Below are 18,218 nucleotides of genomic sequence, written 5' to 3' on the forward strand. Positions count from 1 at the left end.
ATGTCCAAATAATATTTTGGAGATCTTGGGCTAAAGGAGATGTGGTATTAAAAGCCACCCGTTTCTTAATTTTTAGTGTGGCTGCAAGAAAATGTAGATTGCATGTAGGGCATTCGGCATGTGTCGGTTGCGACGCGCCAGTCGAGGCAGGAAAAAGGGCATAGCGTTGCCAGCAGCCAGTAACGTTTCATGGAAGAAATTGTCCTGGCAAGTTAAAAGTAAGTTTGTAAACAATGACTTTGGCGGTCGTTTCGCGGTTTTCCTCGTTAGTATAGTGGTGAGTATCCCCGCCTGTCACGCGGGAGACCGGGGTTCGATTCCCCGACGGGGAGACGACGAAGCTTTTTTTTTTTTTTTTTTTTCTTTCTTCACCATGGCCTCCCTGAAATCTGTGCTGGGTAGATACTTGGTTCGAGGGTAAGCCAGAGATAGGAGAGATTTATTTGCAGATTTGGTTTTCCGGAATCAGGCTATCTCTTCTCTGAGATTTGCTCCTTCAATATCCAGCCAGTCTAGCAGCCTTCAACTTTGTCTCAATGCATGAGGTATAAGACTGGTTTTCTGCCTGAATTTATGCTCCCGAGTCTCATTTCCTGGAGAGTGCCCTCAGAACGAGGATCTTACCCGTATGATTCCTCCTTCTATAGCTTGAATCCTCTTTTCTTTTTTTTTTTATTTTTAAATTTTATTTATATCCAATTTAGTTAACATATAAAATCCTCTTTATTTTCTATCTCCTTTGATCGCTTTCCAGTGTTTTATAGATTTTTTTTTTTAATTTGTCCAGAGTTTATAATTCTTATGGGCACAGTGGTTAGTACCACACAAACTCCCCCACCAGTATGGAAAGGAATTAACTTTCTAATTGTATTCATAGCATTTTTGAACAGAAGTTTCTAATTTTTATGGAGACAAACACTTTCCCTGGTAGTTTCTTAACTTTTTTCATAAGTAGAAAACTCTTACCCACCCCAATATCAGATCAGTTTTTACCTTTATTTTCTTAAGTGTTTCCTTTTGCTTTTTTGGTATTATCCCTTTAATTCTTTTTGAAACCATTTTGAGATGTAACATGGGTAAGTATAACTCTATTCCCATCCCTCCACCTGGTGGTTCTCCATTCAATTCATTGCATAGCCCACCCCTCAACCACTGATTTGAAATGACATCATTGATGGGTACTAACGCATCCATCCCTCTCAAAGAAGACAACACAAAAACTCTGGGACACACTTGACTCCAGTCCCAGCTTGGATCCATGAGCTAAACGTGAAACCAGAAGATATCAAGCTTCCTCTTGGATACTGTGAATGACTGGGTGTCAATGGCTTACAGTCCCTTAGGCTGCCGTCCCTTGTTGTCTCTTCTTGCTCACGTTTTTGATATTTGGCTATGTGAGTGGCGCCCCGGTCTGATTTCCAAGACAGTTTTGACTCCATCTTGGATTATGAGCTGTTTATCACGAACCCAGTAGATTGCATGCTTTCTCTTAGGTATCGTGGATCAACGGGATGGTATAAACTTTTCTCTGTTCCACTGTTGGGATCTTTTCCACAGGAATTTGGGAAGAGTCCAACACAGGGACCTGGAACCCCTCCCTCCTCCCGCACCCGGGTTGTCTTTTAAGAACAAAAAGCTACACAGATCCTTGGTGGCAAGGTATATATTATCACAATATACCCACAACTGTAGCCCAAGACTACATAGTTCTTTAGATCGTTTCATCCCCTCAGTATCTAATAGCCCCGCATCAGAGGTGGAGGTGGAAGCGTTATCTGCTTTTGTTTTAATTTGGAGTTGGTTTTATTTTATTTTTGCTTTTCAGTTTATTCACTGTAGTGGATATGTCCCCTGGTTTGCTCAGCCCCCGGTCCCGTACCATTCTGGTTTGCTTTCCTGTGCTATTGAGGCTGGGAAGCTAAAAACTACATTTCCTAGATTCCTTTGCAGCGGGGGTTCTGGTTATGACTTACGTTCCACCAACCAGATGTACTTTAGTGAGATCTGATTTGTAACTGAGTTACATGGGAGAGACATGGGGATACAATTTGGGTTGTGTAAATAGTGGCCATTGCAGCCAGTGTTCTGGAGCCAGAGACCAGAGACTGGGGAAGCTTTTTAATTTGTTTTATAGCAGGTTTTGCTGGGTAGTGTGGTAGCCCGATATACAGAATAGTTTGGGGAGCTATTCCCGGAAGTTAGCCTAGAGTCTGTTTCTTCAGTCTTCCGGATGCCTGGCGAATTATCCATAGCCCTCAATAAATCCTTTTGTATTTAAACAAGCTACAGTAGATTCTGCTGTTTGCAGTTAAGGATCCTACTGTGCTCATCCTTGAATGAGAAGCCATCTAAGGAATCTCTCTAAATCGGGTGTCTCTTTCTCCCAATAAGGAGCACACTTTATTCTGGGTTTTATATTCATTATTCCTTTGGCCTGTATAACAGTTTCAATACATGTGTATGTGTTGCCAAATATATGTATTATTTGGATTTTCATGCTTTTAAAGGTTTTATAACTGGTACCAGGCAGTATGTATTCTTTTGCAACCAGCGTTTTTTCCCCCTAAATATTATTTTTATAGGATTCATTTATATTGAGACACATAGCCATTAATGGTATTCAGAAGATTTAAAACAGCTGCAGGATTCTGTATTTCAACTATTCCCTACTAGTCCTTAACTGCACGTATAGATCTGTGTGTTTACGGGTCTCATAAAACCGATTTCCAGGCGACGTAGTTGTCGTGCGAGTCCTATTTAACCTTTCAAATCATCTCCAAACTGTTTGATTTTTAATAACTGTTGGTTTTGTTTGATGCAGCTGTCACTGGCTAAATGATGCCTCTCTCTGAACCCTGCTTTTCCTGCGTCAAATTCCCCCACTTTCTGTCCAATACACTGATAGTCATGCAGTGACTTGTGTAAGCTGAACATTTTTTCCTAAAATTAGGATACTGAATCCTTTGACATCTTCTGTTAAACTAACAGCAATGGTGATAAGTTTTTTTTTTCCGGCCTTTGAAATACTGTCTGAGGGTTGTTTTCTCTATCACACAATAGTCATTTATTGGAATGATATGTGTCATCAGGCTGGATGAGGCAACTAACGGGATTGTGGGGTACATGGGCTCTGTTGTGCTTCCCGTGTTTGGACTTGGCTCCCCTTCTCTCAGTTTCCTCATATGTAAAAGGGGGTAATGATGACGATTATAATTCTCAGATGAGTTAATAAGCGTTTAGAATGGTGTCTGGCAATGAGCAAGCATTAATTATCCTCTTTATTACTAAAACAATTACCTGCGGTGGGAGGATGTTTGAGGTTTGAAAAACAAACAAACAAACCTGTTCCATGAAATGAAGGTGAACCACAATACAGATGGGGGAAAGGGGCACCTGCCCCTCCGTCACCCGTTAGCCCCCAATTTCCCCTATGTTCCAGTCTGCGTCCCAGTCTCCATCCTATCACGGGACGGCCAGCAGAGGCCACAACATGTGGCTGATACTTTGTGTGACGCATTACTGCCTGCCCGTTCTCTGTTATTTCCTGATTCTCGGTACCAAGTTTGGGTGGAGGCTGTGGTTCCTACAAGTGGCCACAGGCAAGGGTGGCTACTGAGTAGTAATGAGTGGTAGCAGACAGCCACAGTGTCGGGGAGCCAAACTGACGCTGGGCCTTTGTTAACTGGACCAGGGTTTCGGGTGGCCCTGTCCTGGGATAGGACAGTCCTATCACCAGGACTTGCAGTAGGCTGGCTTAAATTGGACCTGTAGGCTGGGAGGCATTGAGCTGCCTCTTGACAGTGCTCATGTAGAATTCTTTAGAGTTGGCCAGCATTGGCATGGGGACTGGCTTTCTGGTATCTAGGGACAGCCAAAGCAGAACCCAGACGACGATTCTTTCTGAGGGGGAGTTAACGGGTATGGCACTGACCGATCAGAATGTTACCGTCTATACATTTCCCTCCTTGTCACAGGATTAATTGTCTTCCAAAAGTTTTCTGTTGTCGTCGTCGTTGTTGTTTTTCTAGCAGATTTATTGACCCGCAGATCCCGTGCAATACGTATGCTAAGCATTGAAGGTCGGTATAGCATTCCTGTTCCCTGGTGCACATGTAAAACCCTGAACAATCAACAGTTTGGGTATGTTATATATTTGTTACTACTCCATCTAAGCATTTTTCTTTTCTTTAATTTTTTTTTTAATGTTTATTTATTTTTGAGACAGAGAGAGAGCATGAACAGGGGAGGGGCAGAGAGAGAGGGAGACACAGAATCTGAAACAGGCTCCAGGCTCTGAGCTGTCAGCACAGAGCCCGACGCGGGGCTCGAACCCACGGACCGTGAGATCATGACCTGAGCCGAAGTCGGCCGCTTAACGACTGAGCCACCCAGGCGCCCCTCTTTAATTTTTTTTTAATGTTTATTTATTTCTGAGAGAGAGACAGAACATGAATGGGGGAGGGGAGAGAGAGAGGGAAACACAGAATCGGAAGCAGGCTCCAGGCTCCGAGCTGTCAGCACAGAGCTGGACGCAGGGCTTGAACTCATAAACCATGAGGTCATGACCTGAGCGGAAGTCAGTGGCTCAACGGACTGAGCCACCCAGACAGCCCGATCTAAGCATTTTTCAATTTCCACTCAATTTCTCTTTGATCCATGAATTATTTTAAAAGCATACATTTGAAAATTTTCCACATATATGAGGGTTTGAAAAGGTTTTTTTTTGTAGTTGCTTTCTAAGTTAAATCCCGTTATGTTCAAAGAATGTGTTCTAAATAGTGCCAATTCCATGAAGCCATGTTTTATGGCTTCATATAATAAAGTGAACTTTTGTAAATGTTTGAGAAGACTATGTAGCCAAAAATTATTGGTTGCAGAGTTCTAATTATATATATATATATATTTTTTTTTTAATGTTTGCTGATTTTTGAGAGAGAGAGACAGCACGAGTGGGAGAAGGGCAGAGAGAGAGGGAGACACAGAATCCGAAGCAAGCTCCAGGCTCTGAACTGTCAGCACAGAGCCCAATGCAGGGCTCGGGCCCACGGGCAGCTAGATCATGACCTGAGAGGAAGCCGGAGGCTCAACTAACTGAGCCACTCAGGCGCCCCTAAATATATATTTTTTAAACCAAGCTTATTAATTGTGTTCATATGCTTAATTTTTTTTTTCTCTGCTTGACCTATTGAATGCTGAGAATAGTTAAGTTGAATTCTCTCACTGTAGAATTTGAAGAATCAACTATAGATGAATTTGCCAGTTTTCTCTCAGAGGTCTAATAATTCTTGCTTCTATGTTTTAACATCATTTTATTAGATACATATGTATTTAGAATTGTTATATGTTTATCATAGTTTAATCTTTTATCATCATGTGGCGACATCTTTATCCCTTGTGATGCATTATTTCTTAAACTTTATTTTGTCTGATATTACTTAGCTATGTGCCAACTTTCTTTTAGACTGTTCCTGTCATATCTTTTTCCATTCTTTTCCATTCAGTCTTTCTGTGTTTTTTTTTTTCCTGTTTTAATGCCATTCGTCTAAAACAGAATAAAATATATTAAAAAAAAATCCACTCTCACTGGCAAATTTTCTCCATTTATATTTATTGTGATTACTGTATATTTGGATTTATTTCATCATCCCATTTTGTACTTTCTTTTTTATTTTTATTTTTAATGTTTATTTACTTTTGAGAGAGACAGAGACAGAATGCGAGTGGGATGGGGCAGAGAGAGAGGGAGGCACATAGTCTGAGGCAGGCTCCAGGCTCAGAGCTGTCAGCACAGAGCCTGATGCGGGGCTCAAACTCACGAGGTGTGAGATCAGGACCTGATCCAAAGTCAGTCACTCAACCGACTGAGCCACCCAGGCACCCCTGTACTTTCTTTTTTAATAACTCAGTTTTTCTTGTTTTGCCTTCTTTTAGATTGTTGTCTGACTGTACTTGCAAAGCGAAACACGGGAAATGTATGCGTGTTTAGAATAAACGGAAAGTAATTTTTAATTTCTTCTGCCAATCCAATAAATAGGTGAAGGTGAGAGTAGCGGTTCCCAAACTTGGACTTTGCAGATAAGTTGAATTTCCCCTAAAATGTTGGTGACCGGGGCGCCTGGGTGGCTCAGTCGGTTAAGCGTCCGACTTCAGCTCAGGTCATGATCTCGCGGTCCGTGGGTTCGAGCCCCGTGTCGGGCTCTGTGCTGACGGCTCAGAGCCTGGAGCCTGCTTCCGATTCTGTCTCCCTCTCTCTCTGCCCCTCCCCCGTTCATGCTCTGTCTCTCGCTGTCTCAAAAATAAATAAACATTAAAAAAAAATAAAATAAAATGTTGGTGACCAATATAGAGTTGCCAACTTTTTATTTTGCCGAATTAGGAAATTAATAAAACAACCGCAGACACTGCTTTGTATAAAACAAAGAACATTTTAAAACAAACTTAAAAGTGTAAAAAAAGGTAATCTCAATATAGAGTTCTCTTGGCAAACTTCTCTGAGATACACACACACACACACACACACACACACACACACACATAATTTGGGCCTATATGGGCATTGTGTATTCTCATTCTCTGAAGAGCATTGGACACCGACCTGCACCCAAACTGGAATCCACTGAGTAGGGCGCAGAGGTGTAGAAGGAAGAGAAGGTTCTGGGCGGAGGGTGGGGACTTGGCACCACAGAGAAGGGCTGCCTGTGGGTGCCTGGGTGCGTCAGAGGTGTGGCTCGGTAGAGGGGTTCGGGGGGCCAGGGGCGGAGGTGATGTGACTCAGGAAGCCTGCGGCTGCGAAATGACCCAAGAACAAGAGAGAAGCTTCCCTCCAGGCTGCAGAGAAGAGGCCAGGCACTGACCAGGATCCCTGTGCTGGTGATGTTGGATGAGGGGTCTCTGCCCTCAGATATTTAGATCTGGATTTGCCAGTGTGAGAGTCTTTAAATTACAGGCAGTTACAAACTCTGTGTTCTGTCCCGGTGCCTAATGCACGAGTAGCAACCTTTCAAAAACCGCTGGGCTTGGAGATTAGTCTTGTTCTACTGGGCTTCCTTGCTTAGACGTTACATTTCGCCGGGCGTGATTGGACACGTGATACGGTATTTTAAACATTCACAAGAGCAAGCTGATTGTGAGTTACCACTCGCCCAGGCACGAGCGCATAAATCGTCCAGATCAGCAGGAAAGTCGACTGTACCTCCCGGAGCAAAGCCCAGTGAACTCGCGAGCGCACGGAGAGACTTCGTTTTGGACTCCCGAAGGAGCTGGGCTGCTGCGGCTTCTCAGCATCATCTGGGTCCGCACCGAGGCCTGTCCCAGGTCTAGGCAGGTGCCTCCGCAGCGCGGGGGAAAGGCCTGCTTGGCTGGGGCCACCCGGCGCCCCCGAAGGGGACCGCCCCGCGGGTTCCCACGCCAGCCCCGAGCACCTCTTCGGGGCGAAGCAGAAAGCGCGGCCGAGTTTTTTTTCCTTCGGTGAACTGGGTTGGCAGAGGCCCTGGCTTCTGCCTGTCTCTGTGGCGCAATCGGTTAGCGCGTTCGGCTGTTAACCGAAAGGTTGGTGGTTCGAGCCCACCCAGGGACGGGGCCTGACCGTTTTGAACCGCGGGCGTGGGTGTTCTTCCCGGAAGCCGCGGGCATCCTCCGCGTGGCCAGGTTCTCGCTCTTCGCTCGTCCCTCGCCCCCGTGGCCTGGGTTTCCTAGCAGGAGGTCCGCCTGGGTAGGGTTGCGGTCGGGAGTGAGAATTTTAGCCGCCTGACTTCAGTTCTACGAAAACTGCCTCGTGAAATTGTTCTAAAAATGTTTGGCGACCAAAGGAAGCCAGCACTGGTAATCCGAAGGTGAGTTCCTTACCAAACCTGTGCCTGCCTCGCCTTTGACCTTGTATTGCCTAACTCATCAAACGGGCTTGTCCGGAGCCTGGGCCCCTAGTCGTGCCACGTCCGACTGGTTGCCGGTTTTTGGAGAGTCTGCTTTCTAAATATCTTTCCAATAGGCACCTGCGTCCCCAGCCTCGCTGCCACTCACTTCCTCACTATCTAGTCCCCCACCCCCCACCCCCCTTGAGTTACTGCAACAACTACCTAGGTTTCTAGGCGGTTTCCTGTCTTCAACTCCCCTCTCCCTTCCTTGCACGGAGGGAACCGTCTGAGAGGCCTCCTAAAACTCGTTCTGCCTGAAATCCCTCCAAGGCTGGCTGGGGGCCCGGAGGCGCTCTCCTCTGCTTGGAAGGCCGTGCCTTTGATGATCTGGCCGCTGAACTCCCTCTTCTCCCTCACTGGCTCTTTACACTGGAAAAGGGCCGAACCACCTTCTTGAACCCTAATCTGGCTTTGGAATCTTTGCCCACGGATCTTCAGCGTTCCTCCTCTCTGCCTGGCGAACTCCTCCTTCACCACAAGAACACTGCAGCCTTTTCTCCACTCTCTCCTCAAGGCTTTTCTCCCTAGAATGGAGACTCCTCCCGGGACTGACCCTGTGCTCTACGTCTCTGTCTTCAGCACTTGGACTCAAGCTGGGCATATTGTAGGCCCTAAATAGATGTGAGGTGGATGCCCAGGGTTTCCCAGTGCACCTGCCTTATGTCTGAATCTCATCCGATATTCATACATCAAGCTTGAATCGTCTTGACCTATAGCTCATAACTTGACCTATAGCTCATAACTCAGTTATGAGCTATGGCATATGGCTCATAACAATTAGGCTGCCCCTATACCTCTGTCCAGGCCCCTGGCTCCTTCCCAGGGGTGCCGTCTCCTGCCCAGCACCTGCTCTGGAACTACTTCTAACTTTCCCCCCTCCCCTACTCCCATCCCACACCACCTGTAAAAGTCTCCTGTGCCCGTTGCCTCAGCAGGACTGGTGAATTCACCACTGGCTGATTCACATGAGCTGCGGTGACATGATTTAGTTACCCCCACACTAATCCCTGGTAGAATGTCGGACAACAGGAGGGAAAATGGGTTTTTATTATCAGGTCTTATTACCACGGTTTTTCCATCTTCTGGCTGAGAGTAGCACACAAAATCTTGTAAAATGCTTTATTGGAATCAAGACATGTGCTTAAAGCTTGTACAAAGAAATAAGGTCGCTAAGCTTTCTTCCACAAGCAATGCTGGTGACCCCACCCTTACTCATTGTCACTGACAGGCGGACGGATTTCCAACTGTCCTAGCTTAACTCAGCAGACCTGAGCGCATAGAGTATCGCTTAGCCAAGGTTTGTTTGGTGAGTGATGTAAACAAAACTGCACCTGAATTAGATACTGAAGCAGAAAGCTGGTTTGCTGTTCCCTGCCTCTCCTCTCTCCGACTGTGGCTTATCCTGGCCAGGTGTCCTGCCTCCTGAGCAGCTGTAGTGGACTCTTTCCTGCCATGTTTTCTCAGTTCAGACCCGAGATGGCTCTGTTCACTGAGCTCAATCTGGGACAGCCATGCTGCCCTCCTTCCTGCGGACGTAGGGATTGTTCTGTGCTTTCTTTTCCAACACCCTCCAATCCCCAACCTCCTTCCAGGACCATCTTCGGCTCATGACATCAAGAGGGTCCATCATTATATACTCACAGACCATCCCAATTCTGGCATGAGCCCCCCTGAAAAACTCAATTCTATACCACCCCTGTGATCTTTCTGCCACCCACACCATGGCTCATATCCTAGGAAGACAGAGGTCTTCTCTGATCTGTCCTGGACTGCCGTGTTCTTTCTCAGTCACCCGCTTCACTGGTTCTGCCGTCTCCCCTAGACCCTCCACAGCCCCCACGATCTGTCTGGAAGGAGTTTTAGTGTGCCTCACAACAAACGTAGACCATCAGCCTGCTGGCCCTCGGCCATAATTCTCTTACCTACACATTCGGTTATTTAAGAACAACGTTCGCATGTTGGGTCACCGTCCAGATTCTGCATTGTCGCGTTGCTGTGACAGGGCAGTCGTGCAGAGAGAGCATCTGTGTGGCTCTGAGACTTCAGTTCTGAGGGATGCGGCTACTCACTGGGGCGTCACTGTGGGCACCTGAAGGTCGCCAGCCCTGCCTTCCCAGCGGAGACCGAGAGCAAATGGAATGGGGTGAGGGACCCTCAGCCTGGACGCTGCCCCCAGAGCTGCCTGTCGGGGACGACGGGGTTGTGAATCCAGAGAGAGGTTCGGGGGTGCCGATTTTATCGCCCCTGTTTGTCCTACGGGCCCTGGCTCCACGTGACTTTGCCGTCCTTCCGCTCCTTCACGGAGCTTTGAAGGTCTCTCTGCACAGCCACATGCAGCCCTGTGTCCACTACAAACAGGAGTGCTGTCACCAGGAAGAAAGCGATTCGGTACCAATGTGGAAGGAACGTTGAGGTGGAGGGAACTGGCGGACCTAACGGGAGAAGCACAGGGATGAGAAAGATGACAGTCGTTAAGGCAGAAGTTTGGTGTCTGTCCAATTATTTCATTTCGTCCAGTGGTTAACTACATAGGCTTTGAATCTTGGGAATGATCCTGGAGAAAAGTTCATTATTCCCGCTCCCTGCACGACCACTGCCCCCCGCCCCCCCGCCCCGGCTCCTTTTCCCCTCAGTCTCTGCATCTGCAAAGTAGACTCCAAACTAGCTAGTGATCTCCTAACGTTGTTGTCAAGAGTCACTGGGTGCCTGTGAGGAAGCACCTGGCACAGTGTCCAACACACCGGAAGTTGCCCAATAAATGTCAACTCGTCCTTGTTACAGAAGGGGAACTTGACATTCAGCGAGACTAAGTGGCTTGCCCACTGTCACACGATGAATGAGCCACAAAACCAGAACCCCGTCTCTAGGCCCTCTCCGTGAGGGGGTGAGAGGCTCCCACCAGGTGGGCTTGTGGCTAAGCCTTGGGCTTGGAGAGGACAGGAAGGCAGGTCAAGATGGCCAGCATCATGTGCACACATACCCTTGCGGGCATGGTGTGACTGGCGTAAGTGAGGACAGGTGCATTTATGGGGAAGGAAACGCGGTTTCCATTCCTGCCGTCACATTGCAGAGTGAATGACGCCCCTCAGCACCCCTCGTAAAGAAGCCTCGGCAATAATCAGGACGCAAAGCAAAAAGCATAGGATCCTCTGAACTCTTCTTCCCAGGGTGAACGCAGACCCCACGCACAGGGGGCTCTGGGCCCTCTTAGGGCTGCACAGCCTCACCTTGAACCGTGATGTTCACAGCCTCTGACGACTCATTTTTATTCCCGATAAGCCCCCTGCAGAAGTAGGAGCCACTGTGTTTGCTCGTTGCTTTTGGAATGTAGAAGTCGGAATTATTATGAAAAAACATCTTGCCCCTTCCGTTCTGGAAATATTGAACCTTCTGTACAGTCTTGTTCTTCCAGCTGTGGCACCTCAGCTGGATGGTGTCTCCCTCCTGGAACACCCAGCGGGGGGCCTGAAGCAGCAGCCAGCCTGAAAGACACCGAGACCACAGGCCCCGGGGGCCTCAGCGATGAGAGCAAACACCTTCCCAAGGAGACACCACCCAGATCCTGGGACGTCGTGGAGAGCCAGACTGGGAGCCATCCCTGCAGAGTTCCCTTTGGGAAAAAGGCCACTGGGCCCCGCAGGAGAGCTCAAGTCGCACCAAGACTTTTTGTCCAATGGGAAAGAGAGACGCACACGTCAAACCGTAAGGTTAGAGCTGAGGGACTTAAGTGATGAGGTAGGTGAGGAGCTATCCACAGGGTCCTTAAGGCCTGCGCTGGGGTTTGCTACGGCAGCTGATAAGCAGCCGCCGTAGGTTCTAGATCAAAGAGTAAACATTGCACTTGAACGTGATGATTTGCCCCATCCAAGGAAAGGTAGATATCAGAAAGGATAGATAATTATAGGAATATTCGAAGACTCCTGCCAGTCAGGAGTGAGGTCACTGGATGGCCACGGGAGTTGCTACAGAAATCGTGAAGTAGAACTCAAAATAAAAGTCAAGGAGGGGAGGGGCGCCTGGGTGGCTCAGTTGGTTAAGTGCCCAACTCTCTCTTTTTTTTTTAATGTTTATTTATTTTTGAGAGAGAGAGAGAGAGAGAGAGAGAACGAGCATGAACAGGGGAGGGGCAGAAAGAGAGGGAGACAAAGAATCTGAAGCAGGCTCCAGGCCTCAACACAGAGCCCGATGAGGGGCTCGAACTCATGGACTGTGAGATCATGACCTGGGCTGAAGTTGGACGCTTAACCGCCTGAGCCACCCAGGCGCCCCATTAAGCGCCCAGCTCTTGACTTCGGCTCAGATCATGGCTCAGGATTTGTGGGATCGAGCCCTATATCAGGCTCTGCACTGACAGCATGGACCCCGCTTAGGATTCGTTCTCTCCCTCTCTCTCTCTGCCCCCCCCCCCCCCCCCCCCGCTCACACGCGCACCTGCATACACGTGACTTCTCTCTCTCTCTCAAAATAAATAAACAAAAAAATTAAAATAAAAGCTCAAATAGCTTAAAAAAAAAGTCAAGGAGGGGAAAGAGGGGCATGAACGGTAGTGTTCATGGTAACTGCTACTTTCTGAAGGGCCCCAGGGCCCTCATCACTGAGCACAGCCTGCTAGAGAGAAAATTCGTGTATCACCAGGATACTTGTTCTCACAACTCTGTCACCAAGTAACCACATTTCACACAGAGAGAACACGACAGTCACCGCCAGGAGGTTGACCTGAATAATGAAAAATGACATTGCAGATAAATTTTACAATGACACAAGAAAACAGTCACGAGATAATGCTAAGTGAAAAAGACAGAATACAGAAAGCACAGAAGCACGGAAAAAAGGAAAAGAAAGAAAATGTGCTGAAATATTAACAGGGGTTTCCTCTGAGGGATGGGATTACGGTTATTTTCGTTTCTTTTACATAGTTTTGAGATTGAACCCAAACGACTTTTGTAATAAGAACAGGACAATAAAACTTCCTATAATTAAAAAAAAAAAAAGTCTGCTGCCTTACGCTACACAAAATTGGTAGAACACAAAAATTCTCTGCTTGGGAGATTTGCCAAACAGAAAGTAACCTTAATTACTTATCCAGAGATATTTATCAAAAGACAATGTACCCATATATCCATTTACTTTTTCAGTGAAGAGATACATCATTATTATCATAAGATTATGGTTATAAGAATATATACATATACATGTGTGTATATCTAATTGTGTGCAGAGAGAGAGAGAGAGAGAGAGACTGGTGATCTCCAAAAAAGTAAAGAGGACTTATCAGAGGAGGAGGTAAGTGAAGTAATAACAATGATAATCAAGTGTTGGCCTGGTGAAGTTAATGCTCATAGTCTCGTTTTCATATGGTCCTCATTGACAGGCCTTCTTTTTTTTTTTTTATGTTTATTTATCTTTGAGAGAGACACAGAGTGTGAGTGGGGGAGGGGCAGAGAGAGAGGGAGAGAGAGAGAGAGAGAGAGGGGAGGGGGCAGAGAGCTGAAGCAGCTCCAGACTCTGAGCTGTCAGCACAGAGGCCGACACAGGGCTCGAGCTCACAAACTCTGTGTGGGATCATGACCTGAGCTGAAGTCAGACGCCCAACCAACTGAGCCACCCAGGTGCCCCCTCATTGACGGGCCTTCTAAAGCCAGTTTCTAGATCAAGGTTCAAGGCAAATTTATAATTCTCAGACTTGATTTTTCTCTTACGTCCTGCTGATAATTCCCCCTTTTATTTGGTCCATGGAGGCCATCTCTCACCTCATTAGTAAGAGACATGCCTCCTTGTAATTCTGTAGTGTGACGACCATGTCAGCTGCGTGACAGCCAGGGGCTAAGGAACCACAAAGATCAGCTCCAGGGGCACCTGGGTGGTTCAGTCGGTTGAGCGTCTGACTTTGACTCAGGTCATGATCTCACGGTTCGTGGGTTTGAGCCCCACATCGGGCTCTGTGCCGACAGCTCAGAGCCCGGAACCTGCCTCGGATTCTGTGTCTCCCTCTCTCTGCCCCTCCCCGGCTCGTGCTCTGTCTCTGTCTCAAAAGTAAATAACCATTAAAAAATTAAAAACAAAATCAGTTCCAGAGGCCCAGTTCCGTGAAACTCTTTGCGAGCCCACCTCCGTCAGGCCCTCCTTCCCCTCTCCCGCCTTGTCCCATCCACACCCGGTGGGCAAGTGAGCCTCGGAAGTAGTCGGGCTTGCGAGGCGACACTGCACTCCACTAGGTGATTTGCACTGAAGAGTGAGTGAGAGAGGGGGCCCTGATGGGGGGTGGAAGGGGCTAGATATGACCCTAGGCGGTTAGGAAGGTTAGGAGGAGAGCTTAGGGCGCGGTGTGTCTGAGAGTCAGAAGGAAATGGAGCTCACAGAAAAACAGATTCGTCACTTTATTCAGTAAATATTATCGAGCGCCGGTGTCAGGTGCCGACCTTCGGAGGACACCGTGGGTGCCGGGCGCGTCCTACGTGAGCCGCAGTGGCTGGGACTGCGCCCCGCAGCGGTCCCGTACCCATGACCCCCCAGGTTTTGACATTTTTGCCGGAGGCCCGCTTATGGTTAGAACCACAACTCTGATACCCTTCAGGGGGACCACAGAGGCTCTCATCTCAGTTGTAACCCTCAAGAATGACATCTTCTGGCTCTCCCCGAGTCGTTCAGCGTCTCCCCTTTCACCCTTTGTTGGAGATTCCCTCCTTTCCCTTCCCCTACTCACCAATATGCACTTCTAGCTGAACCGGGTCGCTGGCTTCGGAGAGGCCCGTCTGGCACTTATACTCGCCACTGTCTTCACTTCTGGCAGCTTTGATGGAGTAGCTGGGGGCCCGATGGGGGATGACGCTCTCGTTGTGCCACCACTGTGCGGAATTGTCCCCAGGGGGGTAGGCCCCCTGGCACCTCAGAATCACACTGTCCGAAAAGAGTACCCTGTTCCATTCAGGTTCTAGGACCACCATGGCCTTCGAGAGGTCTGCTGAGGAGCCAGGAGAGGAGAAGGTGGGTCAGGGCAAGGAGGTGAGCAGGCCCTACGCCGGCACTCCCCGGGGACGCTCGGAGCCAGAGCGAGCCCATTGCAAACCCATCGTCGGCGACTCAGCCTTGGCCTGTGACTCAGGCTTGGAGCATCTTGGCTTCAGGGCGCTTAGTCCCATTTCTGGCCTCTCCTTATCTTGAGGAAAAGTAGCCAGAGAAGCCTAGCGCCAAGCCCCACTGTGCGGGGGAAGTGCCCCTGACAACCCTCAACAGCTTCCCAGGCAGAAGGCATTTCCCAACACCCTGTGGCCATTACACGCCATATATGTGCCTCGCTTGATCAATCCAAGGGCACAAAGCCAACTCACCAGCTCGCGTGCCAGCAGAAACTGCAAGACAAAAGAGGGAAACAAATACTGAGCAGAGGCAGAGAGCAGGGCGGCCAGAGCGGGTGTAAATTCCTTAGCCCATCCCTTTCCTGAGAGTCCAGCGTTGCCAGGAATCAAGGCGTATACATGGCTAGCTGTCCCGCTGCCCGCCCTCTGTTCTCCCGTGTCTGTGCCCCCTGCTCTCCTCTCCAGCCAAGTCCCTGTCTTCAACACCATAACCTTACTCCTTAGTCCCTAGTCAAACTCCCAAAATAAGGGTACAGCCTGAATTTCCCTGAATCAAGCCATAGAAACAACCTCGACCCGTGTCCCCCCCCCCCCAAAAGGGTGGAAATTAAAAGTCTTAGCGGGCAAGCCCAGAATGTCAGAATGGAAGAGACAGAAATTAAAGAGCATCTATCGGGGGGCGCCTGGGTGGCTCAGTCGGTTGAGCGTCTGACTTCGGCTCAGGTCATGATCTCACGGTCCGTGGGTTCGAGCCCCACGTCGGGCTCTGTGCTGACAGCTCAGAGCCTGGAGCCTGTTTCAGATTCTGTGTCTCCCTCTCTCTCTGACCCTCCCCCGTTCATGCTCTGTCTCTCTCTGTCTCAAAAATAAATAAACGTTAAAAAAAAAAATTTTTTTTTAAAAATTAAAAAAAAAAAAAAAAGAGCATCTATCGGGTCCACAGTCTTCATCTTACGGATAGGGAAACTGAGACCCCGCAGGGTGAGGGCACAGGGACCTCACAGTCCCCCTCTACTTCCTGGTTATGCCCACCTCAGAGGGCTCCCATGTTTAGCCCCCAAATGTTTGTCCTGGGAAGGAAATCTAGCGCTAGAGATGGGGTAAGGGGTCCTATTCCTTGGGAGGGCTCCCTTCCCTGACCTGAGAAGTGGGATCTGCTGAACCCAGGGCGTCCTGAGCTTCTCCATCAGCCAGAGTGGCCCTGACTTACCCAGAAGGTGACTCTGACTTACCCAGAAGGAGCAGGGCTGTCGGGGACAGCAGCCGCCACATGCTGCCACGGTAGAATGAACAAGTCACTGCAGATGCACTGAGCTCTGAAGGGACAGAGCTGAGTCAAAGAGAGGAAGTAAACAGTCTTTCCCTCACCCCCCCTCCCCCACACCCCCAGCTCATTACTCTCTAGGTTCCTTTTCCCGGAAAGTCATCTGATTTCTGAATCTGAATTCTGACCAGTGAGCCCCAAGATAGGGCAGGAAGAGGAGAAGAGCCTGGAAGAGGAGCTGAGGGAGGCTCCCCCTTTGGTCCACATAGGTCTACAGCTAAGCGTCTAGTGACACAGGGTCTGTCCGAACGCGTCCCAGTAAATCTCAAGGTTTTTCCCCCACCTGGTAGGTTTGGATCTACTCCGTGCCAAGAACAAGATATCGGGACCCTGGGGATGAGACTCAAGAGGGAGGGCATTCATCGAGGGATCTGGTGCTCTACTTCAGACCTTGTCACTCTCCCGCCTGGCCCAGACCTGCCTCCAGCCAGCCTGGACCTGCCTGCATACGGGAAGTAGTCATTTAAACCTTCAGACCCCTAGAAGTATGTCTGTCCCCCCAGCGATCTCTCCACTGACGTGTTTTTCAAAATTCAAAAAGCATGTGCCTTGGGGTCTGTAATGCGCTTCTTAGGGTGAATTTGACCATGAGATTCACACCTTCTGTTAAAGGAAACCCGGGCAGTGAGACAGAAACGGGGCCCTGGGATGCCACTGATTGGTTGAAGGGAAGGCAGGAAAGGGGGACCGGTGGGGAAAGCAGCGAGGAGGGGAGGCCGGGAGCTGTTTACCTTCAATCCACCGTTACCAGGGGTGGGCTGAGTCACAGCAGCTCAGGTGAGCTTAGCCCGTCAGGGAGCCTCTGGGCTGCTCTGTGAGCCTGTAGCCACGGTCCCAGGGCTCCTGACTGGAAAAGGTGGAGGCGCTGTGGCCAGGAAGTCGTGAGATTGCTAACCTGTTCTGCTTTCCCTAGCGCGCCCCACCCCCAACACCCGCGCCTACCTCTGTGCCCTCCCCCTCCCACCCCCTCTTCGCTTAAATCCTGGTCCCAGACACAGCATCAAATGGCTCTGCTTAGCAGTGCCAAGGCCCCAGGGGGTCCCTGGACATCTGGGACAGGCCTCGCTTATAAAAGCCGCGGGAAAGCCTGGGAGGTGAACAGCAGACAGATGCGATGTTTGACAGGGGTAGCGTGGAGGCGGGGCCGGCACAGGAGCCCGTGACCTCTGCTTTGGACCAGTGCCCCTCCCCGCTCCAAAGTCGTATTCAAAACCACTTCTCAGGACTTGATTTTCGTTTCCTGTTGCTCCCAGGTAGAGTTTCCCGGTGCCGCCCTCCCATCCACCCGCCCCCTTCACGCATTCTGCAGCAACCTCTCCGCTCACAGGCCCTGGGATTCGATGTGTGCTTAGCATCAACAGTGAAAACGCACCAGGCAGCAGGTCTGGTGCTCCCTTTCAGGTGCCGCATTTACACCTCGCAAAATCCAGATTAGTATCCGGCTAGCTACCTCTCCTGGCACTTCAGGTCCTTATCTGGGAAACCCACGCGCAGAGAGTGCCTTCAGGGCCGTCCGTGGAAGGCTTCCCAGGCCGAAGGGGACACCCTCCACGCGCGCGCTCTGTTCCTCATAGTTGTCGGAGTGGCTTTCGGGCACATGAGTCGTGGCGCATGGCATTCACTGTAGCTTTCCTTCTTTGCAGTTGCATTTTTGCCTCTGACTCAGCTTCTGTCCATGGTCTTCCAGTGGAGGGAGGAATGAATTGCTAGCTGCAGAAAATGGGCTGGACAGGAAGGAGAGAGCACAGGAGGACGCAAGAGTGGGAAGCTGTCTGCAGGTTTGCATGAAGCACTCATTGAGCAAGCCTCAGCTCCAGCCTGAGGTTGTAAGGGCTACTTTTATGGTGTGGGTAGAATGCACTTTTTTTTTTTTTTTTTTTTTTTTTTTTTTTTTTTTGAAGCACA

General features: G+C 49.1%; 1 protein-coding gene and 3 non-coding genes across 5 annotated transcripts; 3 read left to right on the plus strand and 1 right to left on the minus strand.

Moving 5' to 3' along the window:
• Positions 1-260: 260 nt before the first annotated feature.
• TRNAD-GUC (transfer RNA aspartic acid (anticodon GUC)) lies at positions 261-332 on the plus strand. The gene has a single exon. It is a non-coding gene; the product is annotated as a tRNA-Asp (tRNA).
• A 7,170-nt stretch (positions 333-7,502) lies between these two features.
• TRNAN-GUU (transfer RNA asparagine (anticodon GUU)) lies at positions 7,503-7,576 on the plus strand. The gene has a single exon. It is a non-coding gene; the product is annotated as a tRNA-Asn (tRNA).
• A 1,442-nt stretch (positions 7,577-9,018) lies between these two features.
• Positions 9,019-16,343, minus strand: LOC109276673 (low affinity immunoglobulin gamma Fc region receptor III-A). 2 transcript variants are annotated; one of them, XM_053908934.1, is made up of 5 exons: positions 16,222-16,343; positions 15,242-15,262; positions 14,617-14,871; positions 11,141-11,395; positions 9,019-10,345 (listed from the first exon to the last, which is right to left on the minus strand). In XM_053908934.1, exons 1-5 carry the CDS (start codon positions 16,259-16,261, stop codon positions 10,167-10,169), a joined length of 750 nt encoding a protein of 249 aa, XP_053764909.1. In that variant the 5' UTR covers positions 16,262-16,343; the 3' UTR covers positions 9,019-10,166. The 2 variants fall into 2 exon arrangements, with proteins under 2 accessions (XP_053764909.1, XP_053764908.1); XM_053908933.1 differs by having other exon boundaries at positions 14,617-14,874; positions 16,222-16,341.
• Positions 15,671-15,755, plus strand: TRNAR-UCG (transfer RNA arginine (anticodon UCG)). Its single transcript has one exon. It is a non-coding gene; the product is annotated as a tRNA-Arg (tRNA).
• Positions 16,344-18,218: the final 1,875 nt, after the last annotated feature.

Source organism: Panthera pardus, unplaced genomic scaffold (assembly GCF_024362965.1).
Source record: "Panthera pardus isolate Hobbes unplaced genomic scaffold, ASM2436296v1 HiC_scaffold_21, whole genome shotgun sequence".
In the NCBI taxonomy this organism is placed as follows: Eukaryota; Metazoa; Chordata; class Mammalia; order Carnivora; family Felidae; genus Panthera; species Panthera pardus.